The sequence below is a fragment of the Oncorhynchus nerka genome, linkage group LG7 (genome assembly GCF_034236695.1).
Source record: "Oncorhynchus nerka isolate Pitt River linkage group LG7, Oner_Uvic_2.0, whole genome shotgun sequence".
Taxonomy (NCBI): domain Eukaryota; kingdom Metazoa; phylum Chordata; class Actinopteri; order Salmoniformes; family Salmonidae; genus Oncorhynchus; species Oncorhynchus nerka.
In genome coordinates this window covers 11772391-11798897 of record NC_088402.1, presented here as the reverse complement: position 1 = coordinate 11798897, position 26507 = coordinate 11772391, and the positions used below count along the sequence as shown (strand labels likewise).

The 26507-nt window shown below is 46.8% G+C and overlaps 2 protein-coding genes across 2 annotated transcripts; one reads left to right on the top strand and one right to left on the bottom strand.

Moving 5' to 3' along the window:
- Window positions 1-325: 325 nt before the first annotated feature.
- On the bottom strand, window positions 326-2227 carry LOC115123049 (G-protein coupled receptor 3-like). Its single transcript, XM_029652340.2, has one exon. The coding sequence runs from the start codon at window positions 1835-1837 to the stop codon at window positions 845-847; it is 993 nt and encodes a 330-aa protein (XP_029508200.1). The 5' UTR covers window positions 1838-2227; the 3' UTR covers window positions 326-844.
- A 6439-nt stretch (window positions 2228-8666) lies between these two features.
- Window positions 8667-13338, top strand: LOC115123050 (CD164 sialomucin-like 2 protein). Its single transcript, XM_029652341.2, has 6 exons — window positions 8667-9124; window positions 9838-9924; window positions 10475-10552; window positions 10689-10724; window positions 11558-11705; window positions 12926-13338. The coding sequence occupies exons 1-6, from the start codon at window positions 9037-9039 to the stop codon at window positions 12939-12941; spliced, it is 453 nt and encodes a 150-aa protein (XP_029508201.1). The 5' UTR covers window positions 8667-9036; the 3' UTR covers window positions 12942-13338.
- Window positions 13339-26507: the final 13169 nt, after the last annotated feature.

Below are 26507 nucleotides of genomic sequence, written 5' to 3'. Positions count from 1 at the left end.
ATCACATTAAAAATGGCAGGTTATATTACATCGGTCTGAAAATACAATGGTGCTTTATTATAAAGGTGAATTTATATGTCGAAAATGAGCTTCCCCGCATTTCAAACCCACTCGTTGCTGATGAAGGTACTTAATTGTGTATTGAAACCCACTCGTTGCTGATGAAGGTACTTAATTGTGTATTGAAACTCACTCGTTGCTGATGAAGGTACTTAATTGTTACCCAGAAATGATTTGATATTGAGATAAAAATGGCTGCACTGGACCTTTAAGTCAGTTGAGTGCGTGTGTGTGTGCGAGTAAAATGAGGGAAACCCTACTTCAGTTTTTGCATACAAAATAAATTTGCTTTTATTTTGAAGTAGAAAAAGACAACATTTGTACATTTGATAAAAAAACAACATTGTGCAAACTGAAACCTTTTCAGAGATAGTCACAGTGCCTTTGACAGTGCCCTTTCTAAGTGTTCTGGAGTTCACCGACAGCAGCATAGTATATAGTCCCAACAAACCATCCAAAGGCTTATAATATAATATCTTATAATAGTATCATTGTATAGACCCACTTTCCCGTGCTCCTAAAGCATGTATGTTGGATCCAGATGAATTACGTTGGACCTCTGTGATTGCATCAGACTGGATGGTCTACATGTTAGGTGAGGATGAGGCACATGTTAAGATGATACAGTACGTCACATTTGATTCCAGCTGATTCCAAGATGGCTGTCTTCTGGAACAGTACATTCTCATTGCTTCTTATCTGAAGTGCAAGTGATGATGATGTTCTCTATTGATTTTTCACGTATATGGGGCAGTCAATGTAGCTGTGTGTGTGTGTCCCCATCCTACACATCAACAGGCCTGTGTGTGTTGTGTCTGTGAGGACAGCAGGCATGCAGTAGCACCAGTCGTATGTCTCTGTTCCTCAGGCTATACAGCAGAGGGTTGAGCAGAGAGTTCCCCGCCGCCGGCACTAGCGTAGCGTACGTATACAGGGGCGAGCTAGATGCGTCGCCCAGCAAACCGTAGAGGGCGAAGGGCGTCCAACAGCTGACGAACACTCCGAGGACTAACAACAGCCGAGAGAGTCCCTTACCCCGGCCCCCGTGCTTGCTGGCATACGATTGGTCGTCAGGCAGGAAGTGTCTCTGCGTGGCGATGGCGTGGGCGTGCCTCCTTGCGACACGGCAGATCCCGGTGTACAGCTGCAGCGTGACCATGACGACCAGAAGGAAGCTGCCGCAGAGCAACGACAGGTATGTCCGGGTCAGGGGTCGCGCAACGGAACAGGATGTGATGTCATTGAGGCAGTGCCACCCCAGCACCGGCCCCGAGCCAATCAGACAAGACCCCAGCCAGACGAGTGCCAGAAGACCAGCGGCACAGCGGCGCGAGTGGCGGGAGCCGTAGGTGAGGGCTTGGCTTAGAGACAGGTAACGATCCAGGGCCACACCCATCAGGCTGAGGAGGGAGGCCGTCAGTGATGTCGCCAGCAACCCTGACGTCATCAGCTCCGACCAATCCGTGGGCTCCACACAAAACAGGAAGAGGAAGTGGAGGATCAAGGCCACGCCCGCCAGCAGGTCGGCTAATGCCAGGCTTGCGAGGAGTAGGAAGACAGGAGCGCGGAGAGAAGGCGTAGCCAAGATGGCAGCCACTACGATGGCGTTTTCGGACACGATGAGAGTTCCCGATACGCACAGTGCCACTCCCCATAGGCTGAGAGGAGAGGCCTCAGGCACGGCCGTGGGATCTGATTGGTCCAGCAGGGAAAGAGGTGAAGACATCCCTGAACCTGAAGACTCCTCGAACCAGACGTCAGAGTCATTTTGGGTCATTATGGGTCAAACACACCACACCTAAGAGAGAGAGAGAGGAGAGAGACAGAGAGAGACAGAGAGAGAGAGAGAAAGAGAGACAGACAGATAGAGAGAGAGAGGATACAGAAATGTTAATACACGTTGTTACTGTACTAATAGTAGCAGCTCTTCCTCTCCTTCTGTCTTCCCTGCATGTGAGTAACCCTGAGCTGGGGCTGCATCTCAATAGTCTACAGTGGCTTCCTCTCCTGGGTCTTCGGCCACAATAGGTCCGGGCCTTTATGACACAGGAGGAAGGGCACTTGAACTACTGGTCCAACTCAAACTGCTCTCTCAAAGGAGAGACTCAGCGTGCTCCTCACATTGCTCTGGGACCATTCCATTTCTATGGGACCATTCCATTCCATTGCTCTGGGACCATTCCATTGCATTGCTCTGGGACCATTCCATTCCATTTCTATGGGACCATTCCATTCCATTGCTCTGGGACCATTCCATTCCATTGCTATGGGACCATTGCATTGCTCTGGGACCATTTCATTCCATTTATATGGGACCATTCCATTCCATTTCTATGGGACCATTCCATTCCATTGCTATGGGACCATTCCATTGCTATGGGACCATTCCATTGCTATGGGACCATTCCATTCCATTGCTATGGGACCATTCCATTTCTATGGGACCATTCCATTCCATTTCTATGGGACCATTCCATTCCATTGCTATGGGACCATTCCATTCCATTGCTATGGGACCATTTCATTCCATTTCTATGGGACCATTCCATTCCATTGCCTGATCTCTACTCTTCTCTCTGAAATGTTCACCCCCCCCCCTCATTGATTTACAAGGTATAGAAAGCAATGTAAGACATATGGTGAAAAATCCCTGTCTAGCCTACGTCCATCCAATGCTTTTTAATCCATGAGGGGGAGTGAAGGAGTGCACACTCCAGGGAGAAGGGGGAGAAGACTGCAGCCCTTCTCGTGTCTCCTCTCCACTCTTCTCCTATAGTACAGTGGGGAGTGTTTTGTAACAGATTTCCAGCATCTTGAAACACCATGTCAATATGCTCTGGCTCTGATAAATCATTTGACGTTTACAAAATCTACTCATTACATACCACATACAGACAGACAGACAGACAGACAGACAGACAGACACTGCAAAATATCTTACCTTCTATTGATAAAAATACCTTGATCACGATTCTTCCAAATCAGCTCTGTTCACAGTGTATTCAGGAGACAGTGATGCCGTGATGCTGTCCTTGTGTCTCGGTGTATCGGTATATCGATGGTTGGTTATATCTCAGAAAAGGCTTGTCTGACTGTCCCCATCAGAGTAATAACATATTCTCAGTTTCTCCGGGTGGTGCGAACGCCAGAATGACTGGCTGGATCTGATGCACGCAGGGTCCTTCACTAGGAAGGTCTGACTGACGTCAGTGTTGGTGGGCTTCAGCCAATGAGGTGCTAGGAGAGACGGGGGGGTGTGATAGGGGACTCCTGTAGAGGAATTTCATTCAGAAAAATGCGACAGCTTCCTGCCCCTCCCACTGCGGCTTGCCTCGTGTGCACCTTTCCCGTAAATAATTCCCGGCAGACTTTTTCCGACATACACACACACACACACACCACAGTAGAGATTCTGATCAATGTGAATGAATTAGGTTTGGAGAGAGGGCTTACGCCTTGGGGAGCTGTCCAAGGTGCTGAAACGCAGCTATATGCTAGAAATGGTTTTAATCAATAGTTTGATTGTTTTTATGTGGGTATTAAATAATACAATACGAATACATTGGAGCTCATACGTGTAATTGAAGTGTTTATGTCATTCAGTAAGCAAAAGGTGCATGAATAGGCTACATAGACCCTTCAGTCCCAAGGTGAGTCACTGGCTACATAGACCCTTCAGTCCCAAGCTGAGTCACTGGCTACATAGACCCTTCAGTCCCAAGCTGAGTCACTAGCTACATAGACCCTTCAGTCCCAAGCTGAGTCACTGGCTACATAGACCCTTCAATCTCAAGCTGAGTCACTGGCTACATAGACCCTTCAGTCCCAAGCTGAGTCACTGGCTACATAGACCCTTCAATCTCAAGCTGAGTCACTGGCTACATAGACCCTTCAATCTCAAGCTGAGTCACTGGCTACACAGACCCTTCAATCTCAAGCTGAGTCACTGGCTACATAGACCCTTCAATCTCAAGCTGAGTCACTGGCTACATAGACCCTTCAATCTCAAGCTGAGTCACTGGCTACATAGACCCTTCAATCTCAAGCTGAGTCACTGGCTACATAGACCCTTCAATCTCAAGCTGAGTCACTGGCTACATAGACCCTTCAATCTCAAGCTGAGTCACTGGCTACATAGACCCTTCAATCTCAAGCTGAGTCACTGGCTACATAGACCCTTCAATCTCAAGCTGAGTCACTGGCTACATAGACCCTTCAATCTCAAGCTGAGTCACTGGCTACATAGACCCTTCAATCTCAAGCTGAGTCACTGGCTAAGCACCGTTTGTCTCGGATGAATCATGCATTATTATTTGATAAAAAAGTGAGTAGGCTAGCATATATATATATATATATATATATAGTCCTACAATGTCCAGGGTTTTTGAAAGATATGAAATCAGTAATGTATAATGTATAATATTTATTATTACTATTAGAATAATAGGTCATTTATCTATTTTAAATCATGATCAGCTGATTGGTTAAGGATGTAGGATATCAGATGATAGATTATTGATCGGTTAAGGATGTAGGATATCAGATGATAGATTATTGATTGGTTAAGGATGTAGGATATCAGATGATAGATTATTGATCGGTTAAGGATGTAGGATATCAGATGATAGATTATTGATTGGTTAAGGATGTAGGATATCAGATGATAGATTATTGATCGGTTAAGGATGTAGGATATCAGATGATAGATTATTGATAGGTTAAGGATGTAGGATATCAGATGATAGATTATTGATCGGTTAGGATATCAGGATGTAGGATATCAGATGATAGATTATTGATCGGTTAAGGATGTAGGATATCAGATGATAGATTATTGATCGGTTAAGGATGTAGGATATCAGATGATAGATTATTGATAGGTTAAGGATGTAGGATATCAGATGATAGATTATTGATCGGTTAAGGATGTAGGATATCAGATGATAGATTATTGATCGGTTAAGGATGTAGGATATCAGATGATAGATTATTGATCGGTTAAGGATGTAGGATATCAGATGATAGATTATTGATCGGTTAAGGATGTAGGATATCAGATGATAGATTAATGATCGACACATTGGTGAAACACGGTCCTGGATGATATACAGATATACAGACCCCTTGACTTTTTCCACATTTTACAGCCTTATTCTAAAATGGATTAAATTGCTTTTTTCCCCTGATCAATCTACACTCAATACCCCATAATGACAAAGTGAAAACAGGGTTTTAGAAATTTTTGTTAATGTATACATTTTTTTAAACTGAAATAGTATTCAAACCCTTTACTCAGTGCTATTGTTGAGGCATCTTTGGCAGTGATGTCATGTAATTGTCATATTTCAGTTGTTTTTTTTATGTCTATAAACCTGTTTTTGCTTTGTCATTATGGGGTATTGTGTATAGATTACAGAGGAAATTGTTTTATTTGAATCCATTTTAGAATAAGGCTGTAATGTAACACAATGTGTAAAAAGTCAAAGGTGTCTGAGTAGTTTCTGAAGGTAGTAGAGAGGATTCTCTGTTTCCCCGGGTAATAAAACACAGCTTGCGTGGGCTGCAGTGGTTGCTGCAATGTATCTCCGTGGTTACGCACAGGCCACGGCACTACGCATAGAGGGAGACCTTCGTCCTGTTGTTGCCATAGAACCATATAAGGAAACTGACTTCCGGTTCTCTTTGGGAGAGAAAAGATCGATACCTCACAAAGCATTATGTCATTTACACATTACCGGGAAAAACTGTTAGAGGGAGAGAGAGAGAATTAGTTAAAGGCAGTAAACGCTGCCTCATTCATCTCCCTCTTTGTTTTTATTTATTCATTTGGACAAAACAATAATTGGATGAAGTGCTAAATCACAGTAGACCTAACCCACTGAGCTAAAGCCTAGGCAACAACTAGGGGAGCTAACACAAGTATTCAGGTTTCTGGCAAGATTAATCTAAAAATCCAGTGAATGTGGTTCGCTGAACCACCCCTGTTACACCACCCCTGTTACACCACCCCTGTTACACTACCCCTGTTACACCACCCCTGTTACACCACCCCTGTTACACCACCCCTGTTACACTACCCCTGTTACACTACCCCTGTTACACCACCCCTGTTACACCACCCCTGTTACACTACCCCTGTTACACCACCCCTGTTACACCACCCCTGTAACACTACCCCTGTTACACTACCCCTGTTACACCACCCCTGTTACACCACCCCTGTTACACCACCCCTGTTACACCACCCCTGTTACACCCCCCTGTTACACTACCCTGTTACACCACCCCTGTTACACCACCCTGTTACACCACCCCTGTTACACCACCCCTGTTACACCACCCCTGTTACACTACCCCTGTTACACCACCCCTGTTACACCACCCCTGTTACACCACCCCTGTTACACTACCCCTGTTACACTACCCCTGTTACACTACCCCTGTTACACCACCCCTGTTACACCACCCCCCTGTTACACTACCCCTGTTACACCACCCCTGTTACACCACCCTGTTACACCACCCCTGTTACACTACCCCTGTTACACCACCCCTGTTACACCACCCCTGTTACACTACCCCTGTTACACCACCCCTGTTACACCACCCCTGTTACACTACCCCTGTTACACCACCCCTGTTACACCACCCCTGTTACACCACCCCTGTTACACCACCCCTGTTACACTACCCCTGTTACACTACCCCTGTTACACCACCCCTGTTACACCACCCCTGTTACACTACCCCGTTACACCACCCCTGTTACACCACCCCTGTTACACTACCCCTGTTACACCACCCCTGTTACACTACCCCTGTTACACCACCCCTGTTACACCACCCCTGTTACACCACCCCTGTTACACCTGATGGGCTTTTAGACAGAGGAAGACTGAACCACCCCTGTTACACTACCCCTGTTACACTACCCCTGTTACACCTGATGGGCTTTTAGACAGAGGAAGACTGAACCACCCCTGTTACACTACCCCTGTTACACCACCCCTGTTACACTACCCCTGTTACACCACCCCTGTTACACCTGATGGGCTTTTAGACAGAAGAAGACTGAACCACCCCTGTTACACTACCCCTGTTACACCTGATGGGCTTTTAGACAGAAGAAGACTGAACCACCCCTGTTACACTACCCCTGTTACACTACCCCTGTTACACCACCCCTGTTACACTATCCCTGTTACACCTGATGGGCTTTTAGACAGAGGAAGACTGAACCACCCCTGTTACACTACCCCTGTTACACTACCCCTGTTACACCTGATGGGCTTTTAGACAGAAGAAGACTGAACCACCCCTGTTACACCTGATGGGCTTTTAGACAGAAGAAGGTAACTGTTGTTTTATAGTGTATTTACCAGTAAGATACTGTAGAGAAGAGACGTATCTATTCATTACCGACTGGCTGCCCTCAGGTGGCGTTTATGAGCTGTTAACAGGAAGCTCCAGCTCGTGGTGCCGTGACTGCGGATTTTCCTCGGTTATCTAACACACACACACACACACACACTGCCCTTCCCCTCAACACATACACACACACACTGTCCTTCCCCCGAACACACACACACACACACACACTTTGACTCTGCAGCACAAATCCATGTGTGTTTTGTGTGAGAGGAGGGCGATGATGTAGAGCAGAAGCAGAGAGGAGGAGAGCAGGCTGGGTTGTGTAGGGAGGAGGAGAGCAGGCTGGGTTGTGTAGGGAGGAGGAGAACAGGCTGGGTTGTGTAGGGAGGAGGAGAGCAGGCTGGGTTGTGTAGGGAGGAGGAGAGCAGGCTGGGTTGTGTAGGGAGGAGGAGAACAGGCTGGGTTGTGTAGGGAGGAGGATAGCAGGCTGGGTTGTGTAGGGAGGAGGATAGCAGGCTGGGTTGTGTAGGGAGGAGGAGAGCAGGCTGGGTTGTGTAGGGAGGAGAGCAGGCTGGGTTGTGTAGGGAGGAGGAGAGCAGGATGGGTTGTGTAGGGAGGAGGAGAGCAGGCTGGGTTGTGTAGGGAGGAGGAGAGCAGGCTGGGTTGTGTAGGGAGGAGGAGAGCAGGCTGGGTTGTGTTCGGTGTGTGTATGTCGTAGAGAGGGTGTAGGGTGTGTGTATGTAGTAGAGAGGGTGTAGGGTGTGTGTATGTAGTAGAGAGGGTGTAGGGTGTGTGTATGTAGTAGAGAGGGTTTTATGAGGTGAAGGTGACATAAAGCATTATTCATTGCAATGTGCTGTGTGTGTCAATCAGTATGTTCTTTATACAGTTCGAAAAATCTATGCAAAGATAGGAATTGACAGCACATACATTTCCACAAATAAATATGCATTTGACAAAACACACTGTACGTGTCCTAGTCTGTCTGTTCAGTATCTGTAGTATCTGTGTCGGGAATGTTAATCAGCTTGTGTGTGTGTGTGTGTGTCTGTGTGTGTGTGTGTGTGTGTTTGTTTGTGTACCTTTGTGCGCGCTTGAATGCATGTTTAAGTGTGTGCATGTGTGTGTCAGAGTGTCAGTGCTCTGAGGTAAACAGGTGTCACTGTCTCAGTGGTGTGTGTTTCAGGTTGGGGGCAAAGCGGATGGCGGTTGCTAGGTAACCAGGTAGAATAGGGCTTGAATTACACCTGTGTCTCTCCCTGTCCCAAATGCAGGCACCTCTTTTCTCCGACCTCATCCGCTCTTTCCTAAAGCTAGACACCCATCTCTTATTTTTTGGTGGAGTTTGAGGCCTCTGCGAGGAGAAGCAATATACAACCAACTGAAAAGTACTACATCTTACATTTGGAACCTTTTGGAACTCTCTAGAACCTTCCAGAACCTTGAAGAACGTTAGAATTTTCTGATCCTTGTTGACGTCTACTAGGAGCCACCTGAGGAACTGAAGCAACTTTTTTCGCTTTTCTCCGACTAGTCTGTTGTCTCTACTGGTCTGTACTGGTCTGAACTGGTTTTTGTGGTTTGTACTGGTCTGTAGTGGTCAAGATGCGACGGTTAGAGCTAAAGGCCCTCTGTGCAGCATTGCTGGTCTTTGCAGTGGTGAGCGCCACTTCCTGTCAGTCGGACTCTTCAGGTAGGCGTGTGTCGTATATGTTTGTGGTCTGTCACCCTATGGACTTTCTGACACTCAACTTGGACCCCTCTCTTCTTTTTGGCCACACTTCCTTTTACAGTTGTTTCCTCCTTTTCTTGACTCCTTCCCTTGCCTCCTCTTCTTCATGACTTGTCATCTGAAAGTACATTAAATGTGTCAGCAAATGTAGCATTGGTAGTTTAGTCGACAATGCTCATACCTGAGGGACTGTAGCCCCCAACATGCCTAGAGAGGGGGGCGGCAGGGTAGCCTAGTGGTTAGAGCGTTGGACTAGTAACCGGAAGGTTGCAAGTTCAAACCCCTGAGCTGACAAGGTACAAATCTGTCGTTCTGCCCCTGAACAGGCAGTTAACCCACTGTTCCTAGGCCGTCATTGAAAATAAGAATTTGTTCTTAACTGACTTGCCTGGTTAAATAAAGGTAAAATAAATAAAATAAAGATTAGCTCAGTGGGCTAAACACATTTTTTTCTGCATTTTGATTTGGCTTTTATCTGTGTCCCATCTAATATTGGTTGTGTTTGTTGAATGATTTAAAAAAAATTGGGCCTAAAGGGTTTTTGTGACAAAAGTTCAAGTAATCTTCAATGATGCTCCTGGTATGAGGTTTGATCTTGAAAGCAGAGGTCATCCCTGAGAGGGCGTGTGTTAGTCTACCGTGGCTGATTGATTGACAATTGTCTCCTCCAATAGACTGCGCCCAGGCTGAGTCATGTGACCTGTGCGTTGGAGACTCCACCCTCAACCTGACTGGCTGTGTCTGGAGGGTCTGCGTGAACGGTGAGAAATAACAGATGAAATACGCATAAGAGGAAGTCTTAGCTTCTATTCTAAGGGTTTTAGTGAAAACATATCCTCTAAAAAAGTCTCTCTGTACTTTTATACTGCCCTCACCTGATGAAGCCCACAAAGGACACACAAACACAAACACACACACACACACACAAACACACACATACACACACACACAAACACACAAACACACACAAACACATACACACACACACAAACACACACAAACACACACAAACACACACATACACACACACACAAACACACACACAAACACAAACACACAAACAAACACAAACACACACACACACACAAAAACACACAAACACACACACAAACACACACACACACACAAACACACAAACACACACACACACACACATAATAGAAATTAGATCCCTAGCTGCAGGTAAGAAAACTCTCCAGGTCTTTACCAGATGATTAAATTATTTAGTGTGTCAGGATCGGACCAACACACACACACACACACACACACACACACACACACACACACTCACACCCTCACTCTCTCTCATAGGCAATGATACTGGATGTGTGTCCAATCAGGATGATTATCAGAACTGTAATGTGACAAGTGACCCAGACATGTGTACAGGTGAGTAACACACACACGCGCACGCACGCACGCACGCACGCACACACACGCACACACGCACACACACTTTCCAGAACATAGAGAATGTAATCTAACTGTTTGCTGGATTACACTAACGTTTGTTACGTGTTTTCAGTCATAGAGATCGAGGCAGAAGGGAAAGGGGACTCAGGTGAGTTCAACCTCAACATTCCTCCCTCCCTCCATCCCTTATTGATCTTTCTATTATTATGAATCTCTCCCCCTCTCTCTCACTTTCTCTTTATCTTGTCCCCCCTCCCCCGCTCTCTCACTTTCTCTTTATCTTGTCCCCCTCCCCCGCTCTCTCACTTTCTCTTTATCTTGTCCCCCTCTCCCTCTCTCTCACTCTTTATCTTGTCCCCTCTCCTCTCTCTCACCATAACTCTCCCTCTCTCTCACCATAACTCTCCCTCTCTCTCTCACCATAACTCTCCCTCTCTCTCTCACCATAACTCTCCCTCTCTCTCTCCTCCCTCTCTCTCTCTCCACCCTCTCACCATATCTCTCCCTCTCTCTCACCATAACTCTCCCTCCCTCTTTCTCTCCACCCTCTCACCATCTCTCTCTCTCTCTCTCCCTCTCTCTTCCACCCTCTCACCATATCTCTCTCTCTCTCTTCCACCCTCTCACCATGTCTCTCCCTCTCTCTCTCTTCCACCCTCTCACCATATCTCTCTCTCTCTCTTCCACCCTCTCACCGTAACTCTCTCTCTCTCTTCCACCCTCTCACCGTAACTCTCTCTCTCTCTTCCACCCTCTCACCATATCTCTCTCTCTCTTCCACCCTCTCACCGTAACTCTCCCCCTCTCTTCCACCCTCTCACCATCTCTCTCTCTCTCACACACACACACATACCATATCTCACCCTCTCTCTCTCTTGCTCTCTTTCTCTCTCCCCTCTCTCTCTCTTCCCCTTTCACCATATCTCTCCCTCCCTTCTCTCTCCCCCCTCTCACCATATCTCTCCATCTTCCCTGTGTCAGATGGGTCTCCTGCAGAGCCGTCAGAGTTCTCTCAGGCCAGCTTTGACCTGTCCAGTTTCATTGGAGGCATCATCCTGGTGTTGTGTGTCCAGGCCGGGGGCTTCTTCACCATGCGCTTCCTCAAGAAAGATGCCACCTACGACCCTATGTGAGAGGGGGAGGGTTGTGCATGTGAGAGAGAGAGAGAGGGAGAGCGAGAGAGAGAGCGAGAGAGAGAGGGGGGGAAATATATGGTGATAGAGAGAGAGAGAGAGGTGTGTGTGTGTGTGTTTTCTCCACAGTGACGTCTAGTGGGCTGAACTTTAATGTCTTTCAATTCAATTTAAGGGCTTTATTAGCATGGGAAACATATGTTTACATTGCCAAAGCAAGTGAAATAGATATTAAATAAACGTCTATATACAGTGTTGTAATGATGGGCAAATAGTTAAAGTACAAAAGGGAAAATAAATCAACATAATTCTAGGTTCTATTTACAATGGTGTTTGTTTTTCACTGATTGCCCTTTTCCTGTGGCATCAAGTAACAAATGTTGCGGCTGTGATGTCACAATGTGGTATTTTACCCAATTTTTCAAAAGTGAATTTGTTTTTGAATAATTTTTGGTCTGTGTAATCTGAGGGAAATATGTGTCTCTAATATGGTCATACATTTGGCAGGAGGTTAGGAAGTGCAGCTCAGTTTCCACCTCATTTTGTGGGCAGTGTGCACATAGCCTGTCTTCTCTTGAGAGCTAGGGCTGCCTTCGGTGGCCTTTTTCAATAGCAAGGTTCAGCAAAGGTCAGTCACAGTGGTCAGGTATTCTGCCACTGTGTACTCTCTGTTCAGGGCCAAATAGCATTCTAGTTTGCTATGTTTTTTTATAAATTCTTTCCAATGTGTCAAGTAATTATCTTTTGTTTACTCATGATTTGGTTGGGTCTAATTGTGTTGCTGTCATGGGGCTCTGTGGGGTCTGTTTGTGTTTGTGAACAGAGCCCCAGAACCAGCTTGCTTAGGGGGCTCTTCTCCATGTTAATTTCTCTGTAGGTGATGGCTTTGTTATGGAAGGTTTGGGAATCGCTTCCCTTTAGGTGGTTGTAGAATTTAACATCTCTTTTTTTGAATTTCTCTCTCTCTCTCTCTCTCTGTGTCTCTCTCTGTCTCTCTCTCTCTCTGTCTCTGTCTCTGTGTCTCTCTCTCTGTCTCTCTCTCTCTCTCTGTCTGTCTCTCTCTCTCTCTGTCTCTCTCTGTCTCTCTCTCTCTGTCTCTCTCTCTCTCTCTCTCTCTCTCTCTCTCTGTCTCTCTCTGTCTCTCTCTCTCTCTCTCTCTCTCTCTGTCTCTCTCTCTGTCTCTCTCTCTCTCTCTCACACACACACTCCTCCACAGAGAGCAGCCAGCCTAGAGGAGAGAGAGAAGAGGAGGACAGTGAAGGATGAAAGATCGAGGGTGCTGTGACTCACCATGCTGTCACGATGCTTTGTATGACGTCATGTACCATACTCCAGTGTCTGTGTGTGTGCTTGTGTTGTACTTGTGTGTGTGTTGTACTTGTCTGTGTGTTGTACTTGTCTGTGTGTCCCAGATGTGCACCTGTGTACATTGTTTTGTTTGACGGATTGTTCATTATGTTGTGTAACTCCTGTTTCTCTGTGTGTGTGTGTGTGTGTGTGTGTGTGTGTGTGTGTGTGTGTGTGTGTGTGTGTGCGTGTGTGTGTGTTCTCTTCGTCCCATCAGGTGGCCTTTCCCTGATGCCTGTGTGTCTATTTCTATTTTCATAGTCTGATGTGTTTCACCTGGATCTAATATGAGGGCAATATTTACTTTGGGGGGTTCAGGTTCCATGTGTAATGATTTGAATTGTGTTTAAACATGTTCAGGAGTTAGTTTTGTTGAACTGGTTTGGTTTGAGCTGCATTCTGGGATCTGTTCTGTGTTGTTTGTGAAAATAAACACAATACAAAACAAATCTGTGTTTACGCTAGTGTGAGTGTGTATATGAGAGCAAGAGAGAAAAAAAGAGAGAGAGAAAGAGAGAGAGGGCTAGCAGAACTGGGGCTAGGATAGCTGGGGCTCGGAGAGCTGGGGCTAGTAGAGTTGGAGCTAGTAGAGCTGGGGCTAGTAGAGTTGGGGTAGTAGAGTTGGGGCTAGTAGAGATGGGGTAGTAGAGCTGGGGCTAGTAGAACTGGGGCTAGTAGAGTTGGGGCTAGTAGAGTTGGGGCTAGTAGAGCAGGGGCTAGTAGAGCTGGGGCTAGTAGAGTTGGGGCTAGTAGAGTTGGGGCTAGTAGAGTTGGGGCTAGTAGAACTGGGGCTAGTAGAGTTGGGGCTAGTAGAGCTGGGGCTAGTAGAGTTGGGGCTAGTAGAGCTGGGGCTGAGACTAGTAGAGCTGGGGCTGAGACTAGTAGAGCTGGGGCTAGTAGAGTTGGGGTAGTAGAGCTGTGGCTAGTAGAGCTGTGGCTAGTAGAGCTGGGGTTAGTAGAGCTGGGGTTAGTAGAGCTGGGGCTAGTCGAGTTGGGGCTAGTAGAGCTGGGGCTAGTCGAGTTGGGGCTAGTAGAGCTGGGGCTAGTAGAGCTGGGGCTAGTAGAGCTGGGGCTAGTAGAGCAGAGACTAGTAGAGCTGGGGCTAGTAGAGCTGGGGTTAGTAGAGCTGGGGCTAGTCGAGCTGGGGCTAGTCGAGCTGGGGCTAGTCGAGCTGGGGCTAGTAGAGCTGGGGCTAGTAGAGCTGGGGCTAGTAGAGCTGGGGCTAGTAGAGCTGGGGCTAGTAGAGCTGGGGCTAGTAGAGCAGAGACTAGTAGAGCTGGGCTGGGGCTAGTAGAGCTGGGGCTAGTAGAGCTGGGGCTAGTAGAGCTGGGGCTAGTAGAGCTGGGGCTAGTAGAGCAGAGACTAGTAGAGCTGGGCTGGGGCTTGTTCAAACATTTATTTTTATTTGATTTATTTCATCTTTATTTAACCAGGTAGGCTAGTTGAGAACAAGTTCTCATTTGCAACTGCGACTTGGCCAAGATAAAGCAAAGCAGTTCGACACATACAACAACACAGAGTTACACATGGAATAAACTAAACATACAGTCAATAATACAGTAGAAAAGGTCTATATGCAGTATGTTCAAATGAGGTAAGATAAGGGAGGTAAGGCAATAAATAGGCCATGGTGGCGAAGTAAATATAATATAGCAATTAAACACTGGAATGGTAGATGTGCAGAAAATGAATGTGCAAGTAGAGATACTGGGGTGCAAAGGAGCAAGATAAATAAATACAGTATGGGGATGAGGTAGTTTGATGGGCTATGTACAGATGGGCTGTGTACAGGTGCAGTGATCTGTGAGCTGCTCTGACAGCTGGTGCTTAAAGCTAGTGAGGGAGATATGAGTCTCCAGCTTCAGTGATTTTTGCAGTTCGTTCCAGTCATTGTGTCACAGTGAGAGCAGAGATGAGTGAACAGGCACACTTCAATCAGGCAGAGGAAAACAGCCGGATGCAACAAAAAGCGATAGCGCACAAAAACACACCACATGGTACAAAATAACAAAACCACGGGTTAACAATACCTGGCGCAAAACCAGCCTGTAGCGTCACACACATAACGAATTAACAAAACCATACACAGACACGGGGGGGACAGAGGATAATATACACATAATATATGATTATATATAATATATTATATTCCCCCATGTGGGGACAGAGGATAATATACACATAATATATGATTATATATAATATATTATATTCTCCCATGGGGGGACAGAGGATAATATACACATAATATATTATTATATATAATATATTATATTCCCCCATGGGGGGAACAGAGGATAATATACACATAGAGTAATGAGGGATGTAAACCAGGTGTGTGGGAAAACAAGACAAAACAACTGGAAAATGAAAGGTGGAGCGGCGATGGCTAGCAGACCAGTGACGTCGACCACCGAACGCCGCCCGAACAAGGAGAGGGACCGACTTCAGCGGGAGTCGTGACACATTGGCGGCAGAGAACTGGAAGGAAAGGCGGCTAAAGGGGGGATTGGCTTTGGGGGTGACCTGTGAGATATACCTGCTGGAGCGCGTGCTATGGGTGGGTGCTGCTATGGTGACCAGTGAGCTGAGATAAGGCGGGGCTTTACCTAGCAGAGACTTGTAGATGACCTGGAGCCAGTGGGTTTGGCGACGAGTATGAAGCGAGGGCCAGCCAACGGGAGCGTACAGGTCGCAATGGTGGGTAGTATATGGGGCTTTGGTGACAAAACGGATGGCACTGTGATAGACTGCATACAATTTGTTGAGTAGAGTGTTGGAGGCTATTTTGTAAATTACATCGCCGAAGTCGAGGATCGGTAGGATGGTCAGTTTTACGATGGTATGTTTAGCAGCATGAGAGAAGAATGCTTTGTTGCGAAATAGGAAGCCGATTCTAGCTTTAATTTTGGATTGGAGATGCTTAATGTGAGTCTGGAAGGAGAGTTTACAGTCTAACCATGCACCTAGGTATTTGTAGTTGTCCACATATTTTAAGTCAGAACCGTCCAGAGTAGTGATGATGGATGAGCGGGCAGGTGCGGGCAGCGATCGGTTGAAGAGCATGCATTTAGTTTTACTTGCATTTAAAAGCAGTTGGAGGACACGGAAGGAGAGTTGTATGGCATTGAAGCTCGTCTGGAGGTTAGTTAACACAGTGTACAAAGAATGGCCAGAGGTATACAGAATGGTGTCGTCTACGTCGAGGTGGATCAGAGAATCAACAGCAGCAAGAGAGACATCATTGATGTATACAGAGAAAAGTGTCGGCCTGAGAATTGAACCCTGTGGCACCCCCATAGAGACTGCCAGAGGTCCGGATAACAGGCCCTTCCTTTTGACACACTGAACTCTATCAGAGAAGTAGTTGGTGAACCAGGCGAGGCAATCATATGAGAAACCAAGGCTGTTGAGTCTGCCGATAAGAATGTGGTGATTGACAGAGTCGAAAGCCTTAGCCAGGTCGTTGAATGCGGCTGCACAGTAATGTCTCTTATCGATGGCGGTTATGATATTGTTTAGGACCTTGAGCGTGGCTGAGGTGCTCCCATGACCAGCTCTGAAACCAGATTGCATAGCAGAGAAGGTATGGTGGGATTCGAAATGGTCGGTAATCTGTTTGTTAACTTGGTTTTCGAAGACCTTAGAAAGGCACGGTAGGATTGATATAGGTCTGTAGCAGTTTGGGTCTAGAGGGTCTCCCCCTTTGAAGAGGGGAATGACCGCGGCAGCTTTCCAATCTTTGGGAATCTCAGGCAATACGAAAGAGAGGTTGAACAGGCTAGTAATAGGGGTTGCAACAATTTCGGCAGATAATCTTAGAAAGAGAGGGTCCAGATTGTCTAGCCCGGCTAATTTGTAGGGGTCCACATTTTGCAGCTCTTTCAGAACATCAGCTATCTGGATTTGGGTGAAGGAGAAATGGGGGGGCTTGGGCGAGTTGCTGTGGGGGGTGGAGGGCTGTTGATCGGGGTAGGAGTAGCCAGGTGGAAAGCATGGCCAGCCGTAGAAAAATGCTTCTTGAAATTCTCAATTATGGTGGATTTATCAGTGGTGACAGTGTTTCCTTTCTTCAGTGCAGTGGGCAGCTGGGAGGAGGTGTTCTTATTCTCCATGGACTTTACAGTGTCCCAGAACTTTTTTGAGTTAGTACTACAGAATGCAAATTTCTGTTTGAAAAAGCTAGCCTTAGCTTTCCTAACTGTCTGTGTATATTTGTTCCTAACTTCCTGAAAAGTTGCATATCACGGGGGATATTCGATGCTAATGCAGAACGCCACAGGATGTTTTTGTGCTGGTCAAGGGCAGTCAGGTCTGGAGAGAACCAAGGGCTATATCTGTTCCTGGTTCTAAATCTTTTGAATGGGGCATGCTTATTTAAGATGGTGAGGAAGGCACTTTTAAAGAATAACCAGGCATCCTCTACTGGCAGGAAGAGGTCAAAATCCTTGCAGGATACCCGGGCCAGGTCGAATAGAAAGGCCTGCTCGCTGAAGTGTTTTAGGGAGCATTTGACAGTGATGAGGGGTGGTCGTTTGACCGCAGACCCATTACGGATGCAGGCAATGAGGCAGTGATCTCTGAGATCTTGATTGAAAACAGCAGAGGTGTATTTGGAGGGCGAATTAGTTAGGATGACATCTATGAGGGTGCCCGTGTTTATACCGATTTGAGGTTGTACCTGGTAGGTTCATTGATCATTTGTGTGAGATTGAACGCATCAAGTTTAGATTGTAGGATGGCCGGGGTGTTAACTTCTTGCGTCGAGCCATCCCGGATCCGGGATCGTGACTACAGCCTCAAGTCCATTACCATAACGCAACGTTAACTATTCATGAAAATCGCAAATTAAATTAAATCAATATGCTAGCTCTCAAGCTTAGCCTTTTGTTAACAACACTGTCATCTCAGATTTTCAAAATATGCTTCTCAACCATAGCAAAACAAGCATTTGTGTAACAGTATTGATAGCTAGCGTAGCATTTAGCGTAGCATTTAGCGTTAGCATTCAGCAGGCAACATTTTCACAAAAACCAGAAAAGCATTCAAATAAAATAATTTACCTTTGAAGAACTTCAGATGTTTTCAATGAGGAGACTCTCAGTTAGGGCGGCAGGGTAGCCTAGTGGTTAGAGCGTTGGACTAGTAACCGGAAGGTTGCAAGTTCAAACCCCCGAGCTGACAAGGTACAAATTTGTCATTCTGCCCCTGAACAGGCAGTTAACCCGCTGTTCCTAGGCCATCATTGAAAATAAGAATTTGTTCTTAACTGACTTGCCTGGTTAAATAAAGGTAAAATAAATAAAAAGATAGGAAATGTTCAGTTTTTACAAAAAGATTATTTGTGTTGACAAATTGCTCCGTTTTCTTCATCACGTTTGGGTAAGAAAAAAAACGAAAATTAAGTCATTAAAACGCAAACTTTTTTCCAAATTAACTTCATAATATCGACAGAAACATGGCAAACCGATGTTAAGAATCAGTCCTCAAGGTGTTTTTCACATATCTATCGACGATAAATCCATCGTGGCAGTTGACTTTCTCTTCTGAAGAAATGGAACGCGCATGGACCTAAAGATTACGCAATAATTTCGACACAGCACACCGGGCGGACACCTGGTAAATGTAGTCTCTTATGGTCAATCTTCCAATGATATGCCTACAAATACGTCACAATGCTGCAGACACCATGGAGAAACGACACAAAGGGCAGGCTCATTCCTGGCGCATTCACAGCCATATAAGGAGACATTGGAACACAGCGCCTTCAGAATCTGGGGCATTTCCTGTATGAAACTTCATCTTGGTTTCGCCTGTAGCATTAGTTCTGTGGCACTCACATATAATATATTTGCAGTTTTGGAAACGTCAGAGTTTTTTCTTTCCAAAGATGTCAATTACATGCATAGTCGAGCATCTTTTTGTGACAAAATATCTTGTTTAAAACGGGAACGTTTTTTATCCAAAAATTAAAAGAGCGCCCCCTATCTCGAAGAAGTTAAGCATGTCCCAGTTTAGGTCACCTAGCATCACGAGGTCTGAAGATAGATGGGGGGGCAATCAATTCACATATGGTGTCCAGGGCACAGCTGGGGCAGAGAGTGGTCTATAGCAACAGTGAGAGACTTATTTCTGGAAAGGTGGATTTTTAAAAGTAGAAGCTCAAATTGTTTGGGTACAGACCTGGTTAGTAAGACAGAACTCTGCAGGCTACCTCTGCAGTAGATTGCAACACCGCCCCCGTTGGCAGTTCTATCTTGTTGGGAAATGCTATAGTTAGGGATGGAAATTTCAGGGGTTTTGGTGGTCTTCCTAACCCAGGACTCAGACATGGCTAGGACATCCAGGTTGGCAGCAGTGAATAAAACAAGCTTAGGGAGGAGGCTTCTAATGTTAACATGCATGAAACCAAGGCTTTTACGGTTACAGAAATCAACAAATGAGAGCACCTGGGGAGTAGGAGTAGAGCTAGGCACTGCAGGGCTTGGATTAACTTCTACATCACCAAAGGAACAAAGGAGGAGTAGGATAAGAGTATGGCTAAAGGCTATCAAAACTACTCATCTAGTATGTTCGGAACAGAGAGTAAAAGGAGCAGGTTTCTGTGCATGATAGAATAGATGCAAGGCATAATGTACAGACAAAGGTATGGTAGGATGTGAGTACATTGGAGGTAAACCTAGGCATTGAGTAATGATGAGGGAGATATTGTCTCTAGAGACGTTTAAACCAGGTGATGTCACCGCATATGTGGGAGGTGGAACTAAATGTTTGGTTAAGGCATATTGAGCAGGGCTAGAGGCTCTACAGTGAAATAAGACATTAATCCCTAACCAGGACAGTAATGGACGAGGCATATTGATATTAGGGAGAGGCATGCGTAGCCGGGTGATCATAGGGGTCCAGTGAGTGGTTGGGCTGGCTGGAGACATGGCGATTCAGACAGCTAGCAGGCTGGGGCTAGCGAGCTAGCAGGCCGGGGATAGCAAGCTAGCAGAAGGGCCTTAGAGGGACGTCGCGGTGGAGGAAGTCTGTTTTAGCCTCCGCGTGCGGTGAGGTCGATAGACCAGTTGTGATGGATTAGTAGGGTTCTGAGTAGCAGAGGCGTCCAAGTCCAATTGGCAAAATAGGTATAGTGGCCCAAGAAATTGGCCGATTGATCTATTCAGCTAACAGTCCAATATGCTCTAGATATCTAGCGGGCCGCGGCTAGCAGCTAGCAAGCCGCGGCTAGCAGGCTAGTAGGTGGGCATTCGGGGGACGTCGCGACTTAGGGGCCAGATGAGTACCCCCTCGAGCAGATTACGTCCAGTCGCGAAGGATCGGCGGGTTTCCGTGCCCGTACCGGCAGTAGAAGGGGTCCGTGTATTGTAGCCCAGGAGTGGCTGGTGGGCCTTTTCAGCTAGCCAGGAGAATGGGCCTAGCATGGGCTAGCTCCAGGCTAATTGGGGCTTGCTTCGGGACAGACGTTAGCCAGGAGTACTCAGTTGGATAGCAGCTAGCTAGCTGCGATGACCCAGGTGAAAAGGTTCAGAGCTTGATGTAGGAATCCAGGGTCATGGAGAGGAAATAGGTCCAGTATGCTCTGGTTTCAGTTGCGTTGTACAAACTGGCGAGAGCTTTCCGAGCTAAAGGTTAGCTGATGACCACTAGCAGTGGTTAGCTGACTACTAGCTAGTAGATAGTGAGCTGGCTAGCTTCTGTTGGGAGATTCTGGTTCTGAGGTAAATAAAAATATTTGAGAAAAAACAGATCCACACCACATTGGGTGAGGCGGGTTACAGGAGAGTGTTTAGATGTTGAGGTTTAGAAAAATATAAAAAGATATGCAAAGAAAAATATATAAAAAGATTATTACATAGGACACGACAAGACAAAGACGTCTGACTGCTACGCCATCTTGGATAAAGACGACCAGCAGGGCCAAATAATAATCACAGTGGTTGTAGAAGGTGCAACATGTCAGCACCTCAGGAGTGAATGTCCGTTGGCTTTTCATAGCTGAGAATTGAGACAGCAGGTGAGGGAGGGAGGGAGAGAGAGAGTTAGCGGGAGAGAGGGAGGGAGAGAGAGAGAGTTAGCGGTAGAGAGGAGGGAGAGGAGAGGGAGGGAGAGGAAGAGAGTTAGCGGTAGAGAGGGAGGGAGGGAGGGAGGGAGAGAGAGTTAGCGGTAGAGAGGGAGGGAGAGAGAGAGAGTTAGCGGTAGAGAGGGAGGGAGGGAGAGAGAGTTAGCGGTAGAGAGGGAGGGAGAGAGAGAGAGTTAGCGGTAGAGAGGGAGGGAGGGAGAGAGAGTTAGCGGTAGAGAGGGAGGGAGGGAGAGAGAGTTAGCGGTAGAGAGGGAGGGAGAGAGAGAGAGTTAGCGGTAGAGAGGGAGGAGAGAGAGAGTTAGCGGTAGAGAGGGAGGGAGAGAGAGAGTTAGCGGTAGAGAGAGAGGGAGAGAGAGTTAGCGGTAGAGGGGAGGGAGGGAGAGAGAGTTAGCGGTAGAGAGGGAGGGAGAGAGAGCGAGTTAGCGGTAGAGAGGGAGGGAGAGAGAGGGAGTTAGCGGGAGAGAGAGAGGGAGAGAGAGAGTTAGCGGGAGAGAGAGAGGGAGAGAGAGAGAGTTAGCGGGAGAGAGAGAGGGTCGAAAACAGCAAGTCCGGGACAAGGTAGCACGTCCGGTGAACAGGTAAGGGTTCCATAGTCACAAGCAAAACAGCAGAAACTGGATCAGAAGCACAACCAGGTGGACTGGGGTCGGGACAGCCAGGAGTTGTCAGTACAGGTAGTCCTGAGGCATTGTCCTTTGGCTCAGGTCCTCTGGGAGGGGTGAGAGAGAGTGAGAGAGAGAGAGAGAGAGAGAGAGCAAGACGGAGCTGCTCTTCCTCCCGGGGAAGGACTGCCCGTTCCATGATCTCGCCATCACGGTTGACAACTCCATTGTGTCCTCCTCCCAGAGCGCTAAGAACCTTGGCGTGATCCTGGACAACACCCTGTCGTTCTCAACTAACATCAAGGCGGTGGCCCGTTCCTGTAGGTTCATGCTCTACAACATCCGCAGAGTACGACCCTGCCTCACACAGGAAGCGGCGCAGGTCCTAATCCAGGCACTTGTCATCTCCCGTCTGGATTACTGCAACTCGCTGTTGGCTGGGCTCCCTGCCTGTGCCATTAAACCCCTACAACTCATCCAGAACGCCGCAGCCCGTCTGGTGTTCAACCTTCCCAAGTTCTCTCACGTCACCCCGCTCCTCCGCTCTCTCCACTGGCTTCCAGTTGAAGCTCGCATCCGCTACAAGACCATGGTGCTTGCCTACGGAGCTGTGAGGGGAACGGCACCTCAGTACCTCCAGGCTCTGATCAGGCCCTACACCCAAACAAGGGCACTGCGTTCATCCACCTCTGGCCTGCTCGCCTCCCTACCACTGAGGAAGTACAGTTCCCGCTCAGCCCAGTCAAAACTGTTCGCTGCTCTGGCCCCCCAATGGTGGAACAAACTCCCTCACGACGCCAGGACAGCGGAGTCAATCACCACCTTCCGGAGACACCTGAAACCCCACCTCTTTAAGGAATACCTAGGATAGGATAAAGTAATCCCTCTCACCCCCCTTAAAATATTTAGATGCACTACTGTTCCACTGGATGTCATTAGGTGAATGCACCAATTTGTAAGTCGCTCTGGATAAGAGCGTCTGCTAAATGACTTAAATGTAAATGTAAATGTAGAGCGAGAGAGAGAAGTCTGAACATGAGGCTAACATAGCTGGGTGTCTCAACATGTAGAGGGAGTGGAGGAACATTATCCCAGCTAGCCAACACACTTTGAACCAGGTCAGCACAATACCAACCAGGTAAGCACACTACGAACCAGGTCAGCACACTACGAACCAGGTCAACACACTACTAACCAGGTAAGCACACTACGAATCAGGTCAGCACACTACAAACCAGGTCAACACACTACCAACCAGGTCAACACACTACGAACCAGGTCAGCACACTACGAACCAGGTCAGCACACTACGAACCAGGTCAGCACACTACGAACCAGGTCAACACACTACCAACCAGGTCAGCACTATTTGAACTGAGTCCGCACACTTTGAACCAGGCCAGCACACTACCAATCACCTCGAACCAGGTTAGTGGGTAGGAACGATATGAACAGAACCCAAATCAGGGAATAGTGGCCGAGTCCACACACACACAGGTCAGGGTCGTGGAAAAACATTTGACGATCAATAAATCCAGTTGGTACCTTCCTGTTTCATTCCATTTCAACTATGGTTGGTTGGTTGGTTGGTCAGCTGGCTGGTTGGTTGGTAAAATATGACACTGACGATGGTCGCCCTGTTGCTAGCTTTATTTTAGTGTTATTTTGTACTATATTTGATCAGAAAGTTTCTAGTATTATTTCCAATGGCCGACGAGCAATTCTGGACATCAGATCGAAGATGAATCACCACAAATGTCCATAGCTGGAAATCCTTTGTCTTGACTACCCAAAGCAGTTCCATTCATCACGGCAGCCATTTTTTTTTCTCCAAAAAGACGCTGCTGGAGAAGAAGGAAGGCGAGCTGGAGTTCTTGTCCGATTAAGGAAAAGGGCTAACTTTCCTCTGCTTCCTAGTATATTACTTGCATAACAATAAACCTTTGCAATAAACCTCTCAGATATGAGAGACTGTAACGTAATCTGCCTTAAAGAGACTTGGTTGATGGGGGAGGTGCTTGATCAGGCGATACAGATTGTATTTTTTTTTCAATACATTGCGCGGATAGGTAAAAATGACTTTGCGGGAAAAACAAAAGAGGAGGAGTATGTTTCATGATCAACAACTCATGGTGTGATTGTAGGACTGTACAAACGCTTAAGAGTTTCTGTTCCCCTGACCTGGAATGCCTCACAATCAAATGCCGACCCCATTATCTCCCGACAGCTATCACAGCTGTGTACATCCCCCCCCCCCCACAAGCTGATACCACGCTGGCACTCAAGGAATTACACAGGACAATTAAAAAAATTGGAAACAGTATATCCATTTGTTGTAGCCGGTTACATTAACAAAGGACATTTCTGAAATTTCACCAACACATCTCTTGCCTCACTTTCCATTCTGCGACAGATATAAAGCTCTCCTTTGCAAATCAGACCATGCCTCCATTCTGCTTCACGCACCTATGGGCAGGAATTAAAACAGGAAGCACCGGTGGTAAGGTCTGTTCAATGCTGGTCTGACCAATCAGAGCCCATGCTACATGACTATTTGATCACTCAGACTGGGATACGTTCCGGGCTGCCTCTGGAAATAACGTCGACAAATACACTGACCCTGTCTCTGGGTTACTCAGAAAGTGCATAGAGGATGTTGTTTCTACAGTGACGAATAAAACATATCCAAACCAAAAACCGTGGATAGATGGCAGCATTCGTGCAAAACTGAAAGTGCAAACCATCTCATTTAACCACGGTAAGGTGGACGAGTACAAACAGAGCACCTATGACCTACTGTGCAAGACCATCAAAGAGACAAAAGGACAGTACATGGACAAAGTGAAGTCGCAATTCAATGGCTCAGACACGAGTCAAGTGGCAGGGACTTCTGTCATCACGAAGTGCTTTGAAAGTCAAGGACCATATCACTTCCACCATACCCGACACCCTTGACCCACTACAATTTGCATACTGACCCAACAAATCCACGGACGACGCAATCGGCGTTGCACTGCACACCGCCCTATCTCACCTGGACGAGGAATACCTATGTGAGAATGTTGTTCATCAACTACAGCTTAGCCTTCTACACCATAGTGCTCATCACTAAGCTCAGGACCCTGGGTCTGAACTCCTCCCTGTGGAACTAGATTCTAAATTTCCTTGACAGGCCACCACCAGTGGGTGAGGGTAGGCAACAACACCTCCACCACGCTGACCCCCAACACGGTGGCCCACCAGGGTGTGTGCTCAGCCCCCTCCTGTACTCTCTGTTCACCCATGACTGCGTGGCCACGCACAACTCCAACTCAATCATTATGTTTGCTGACGACACGACAGTGGTAGGCCTGATTACCAACAACGATGAGACAGCCTACAGGGAGGAGGTCAGAGGCCTGGCAGAGAGGTGACAGGAAAATAACTCTCCCTCAACAAAACGAAGTAGCTGATCGTGGACTACAGGAGAGAGAGAAGAGGGAGCACGCCCCCATCCTCATCCACGGGCCGCAGTGGATAGGGTCAAAGCCTCAAGTTCCTCTGCGTAAACATCACTGACCGCCTGAAATGGTTTCGCCACACCAACACCGTGGTTGACAACATTCGGCATGGCCCCCTAAAGACTCTCACAAACTTTTACAGATGCACCATTGAGAGCATTCTGTCGTGCTGCATCACCGCCTGGTATGGCAACTGCACCGCCCTCAACCACGTGGCTGTCAACCACATGGCATTCAGCTCAAAACATCACCGGGGGCATGGAACCTCCCCTCCAGGATATATGCATCACTAGGTGTCAAAGGAAAGAAGATCATTAAGGCTTTCAGTCACCAGGGCCACAGACTATTCACTTGGCTACGGACCAAAAGACGAAGACATTATAGGTGCATCAGTGCCAAGATGGAGAAACAGAGAAAAAGCTTCTATTACCATCAGACTGTTGAACAGCTTCTATTACCATCAGACTGTTGAACAGCTTCTATTACCATCAGACTGTTGAACAGCTTCTATTACCATCAGACTGTTGAACAGCTTCTATTACCATCAGAATGTTGATCAGCTTCTATTACCATCAGACTGTTGAACAGCTTCTATTACCATCAGACTGTTGAACAGCTTCTATTACCATCAGACTGTTGAACAGCTTCTATTACCATCAGACTGTTGAACAGCTTCTATTACCATCAGACTGTTGATCAGCTTCTATTACCATCAGACTGTTAAACAGTTTCTATTACCATCAGACTGTTGAACAGCTTCTATTACCATCAGACTGTTGAACAGCTTCTATTACCATCAGACTGTTGAACAGCTTCTATTACCATCAGACTGTTGAACAGCTTCTATTACCATCCGACTGTTGAACAGCTTCTATACCATCAAACTGTTGATCAGCTTCTATTACCATCAGACTGTTGAACAGCTTCTATTACCATCAGACTGTTGAACAGCTTCTATTACCATCAGACTGTTGAACAGCTTCTATTACCAGACCATCAGACTGTTGAACAGCTTCTATTACCATCAGACATTTACATTACATTTAAGTCATTTAGCAGACGCTCTTATCCAGAGCGACTTACAAATTGGTGCATTCACCTTATGACATCCAGTGGAACAGTAGTGCATCTAAATATTTTAAGGGGGGTGAGAGGGATTACTTTATCCTATCCTAGGTATTCCTTAAAGAGGTGGGGTTTCAGGTGTCTCCGGAAGGTGGTGATTGACTCCGCTGTCCTGGCGTCGTGAGGGAGTTTGTTCCA

Coding starts and splice junctions, on each gene's coding strand:
- LOC115123049 (XM_029652340.2), bottom strand. CDS start 1,837: ATGACCCAAAATGACTCTGACGTCTGGTTCGAGGAGTCTTCAGGTTCA.
- LOC115123050 (XM_029652341.2), top strand. CDS start 9,037: ATGCGACGGTTAGAGCTAAAGGCCCTCTGTGCAGCATTGCTGGTCTTT. Junction 9,925..10,474: donor CTGGAGGGTCTGCGTGAACG/GTGAGAAATAAC, acceptor TCTCTCTCATAG/GCAATGATACTGGATGTGTG. Junction 10,553..10,688: donor TGACCCAGACATGTGTACAG/GTGAGTAACACA, acceptor ACGTGTTTTCAG/TCATAGAGATCGAGGCAGAA.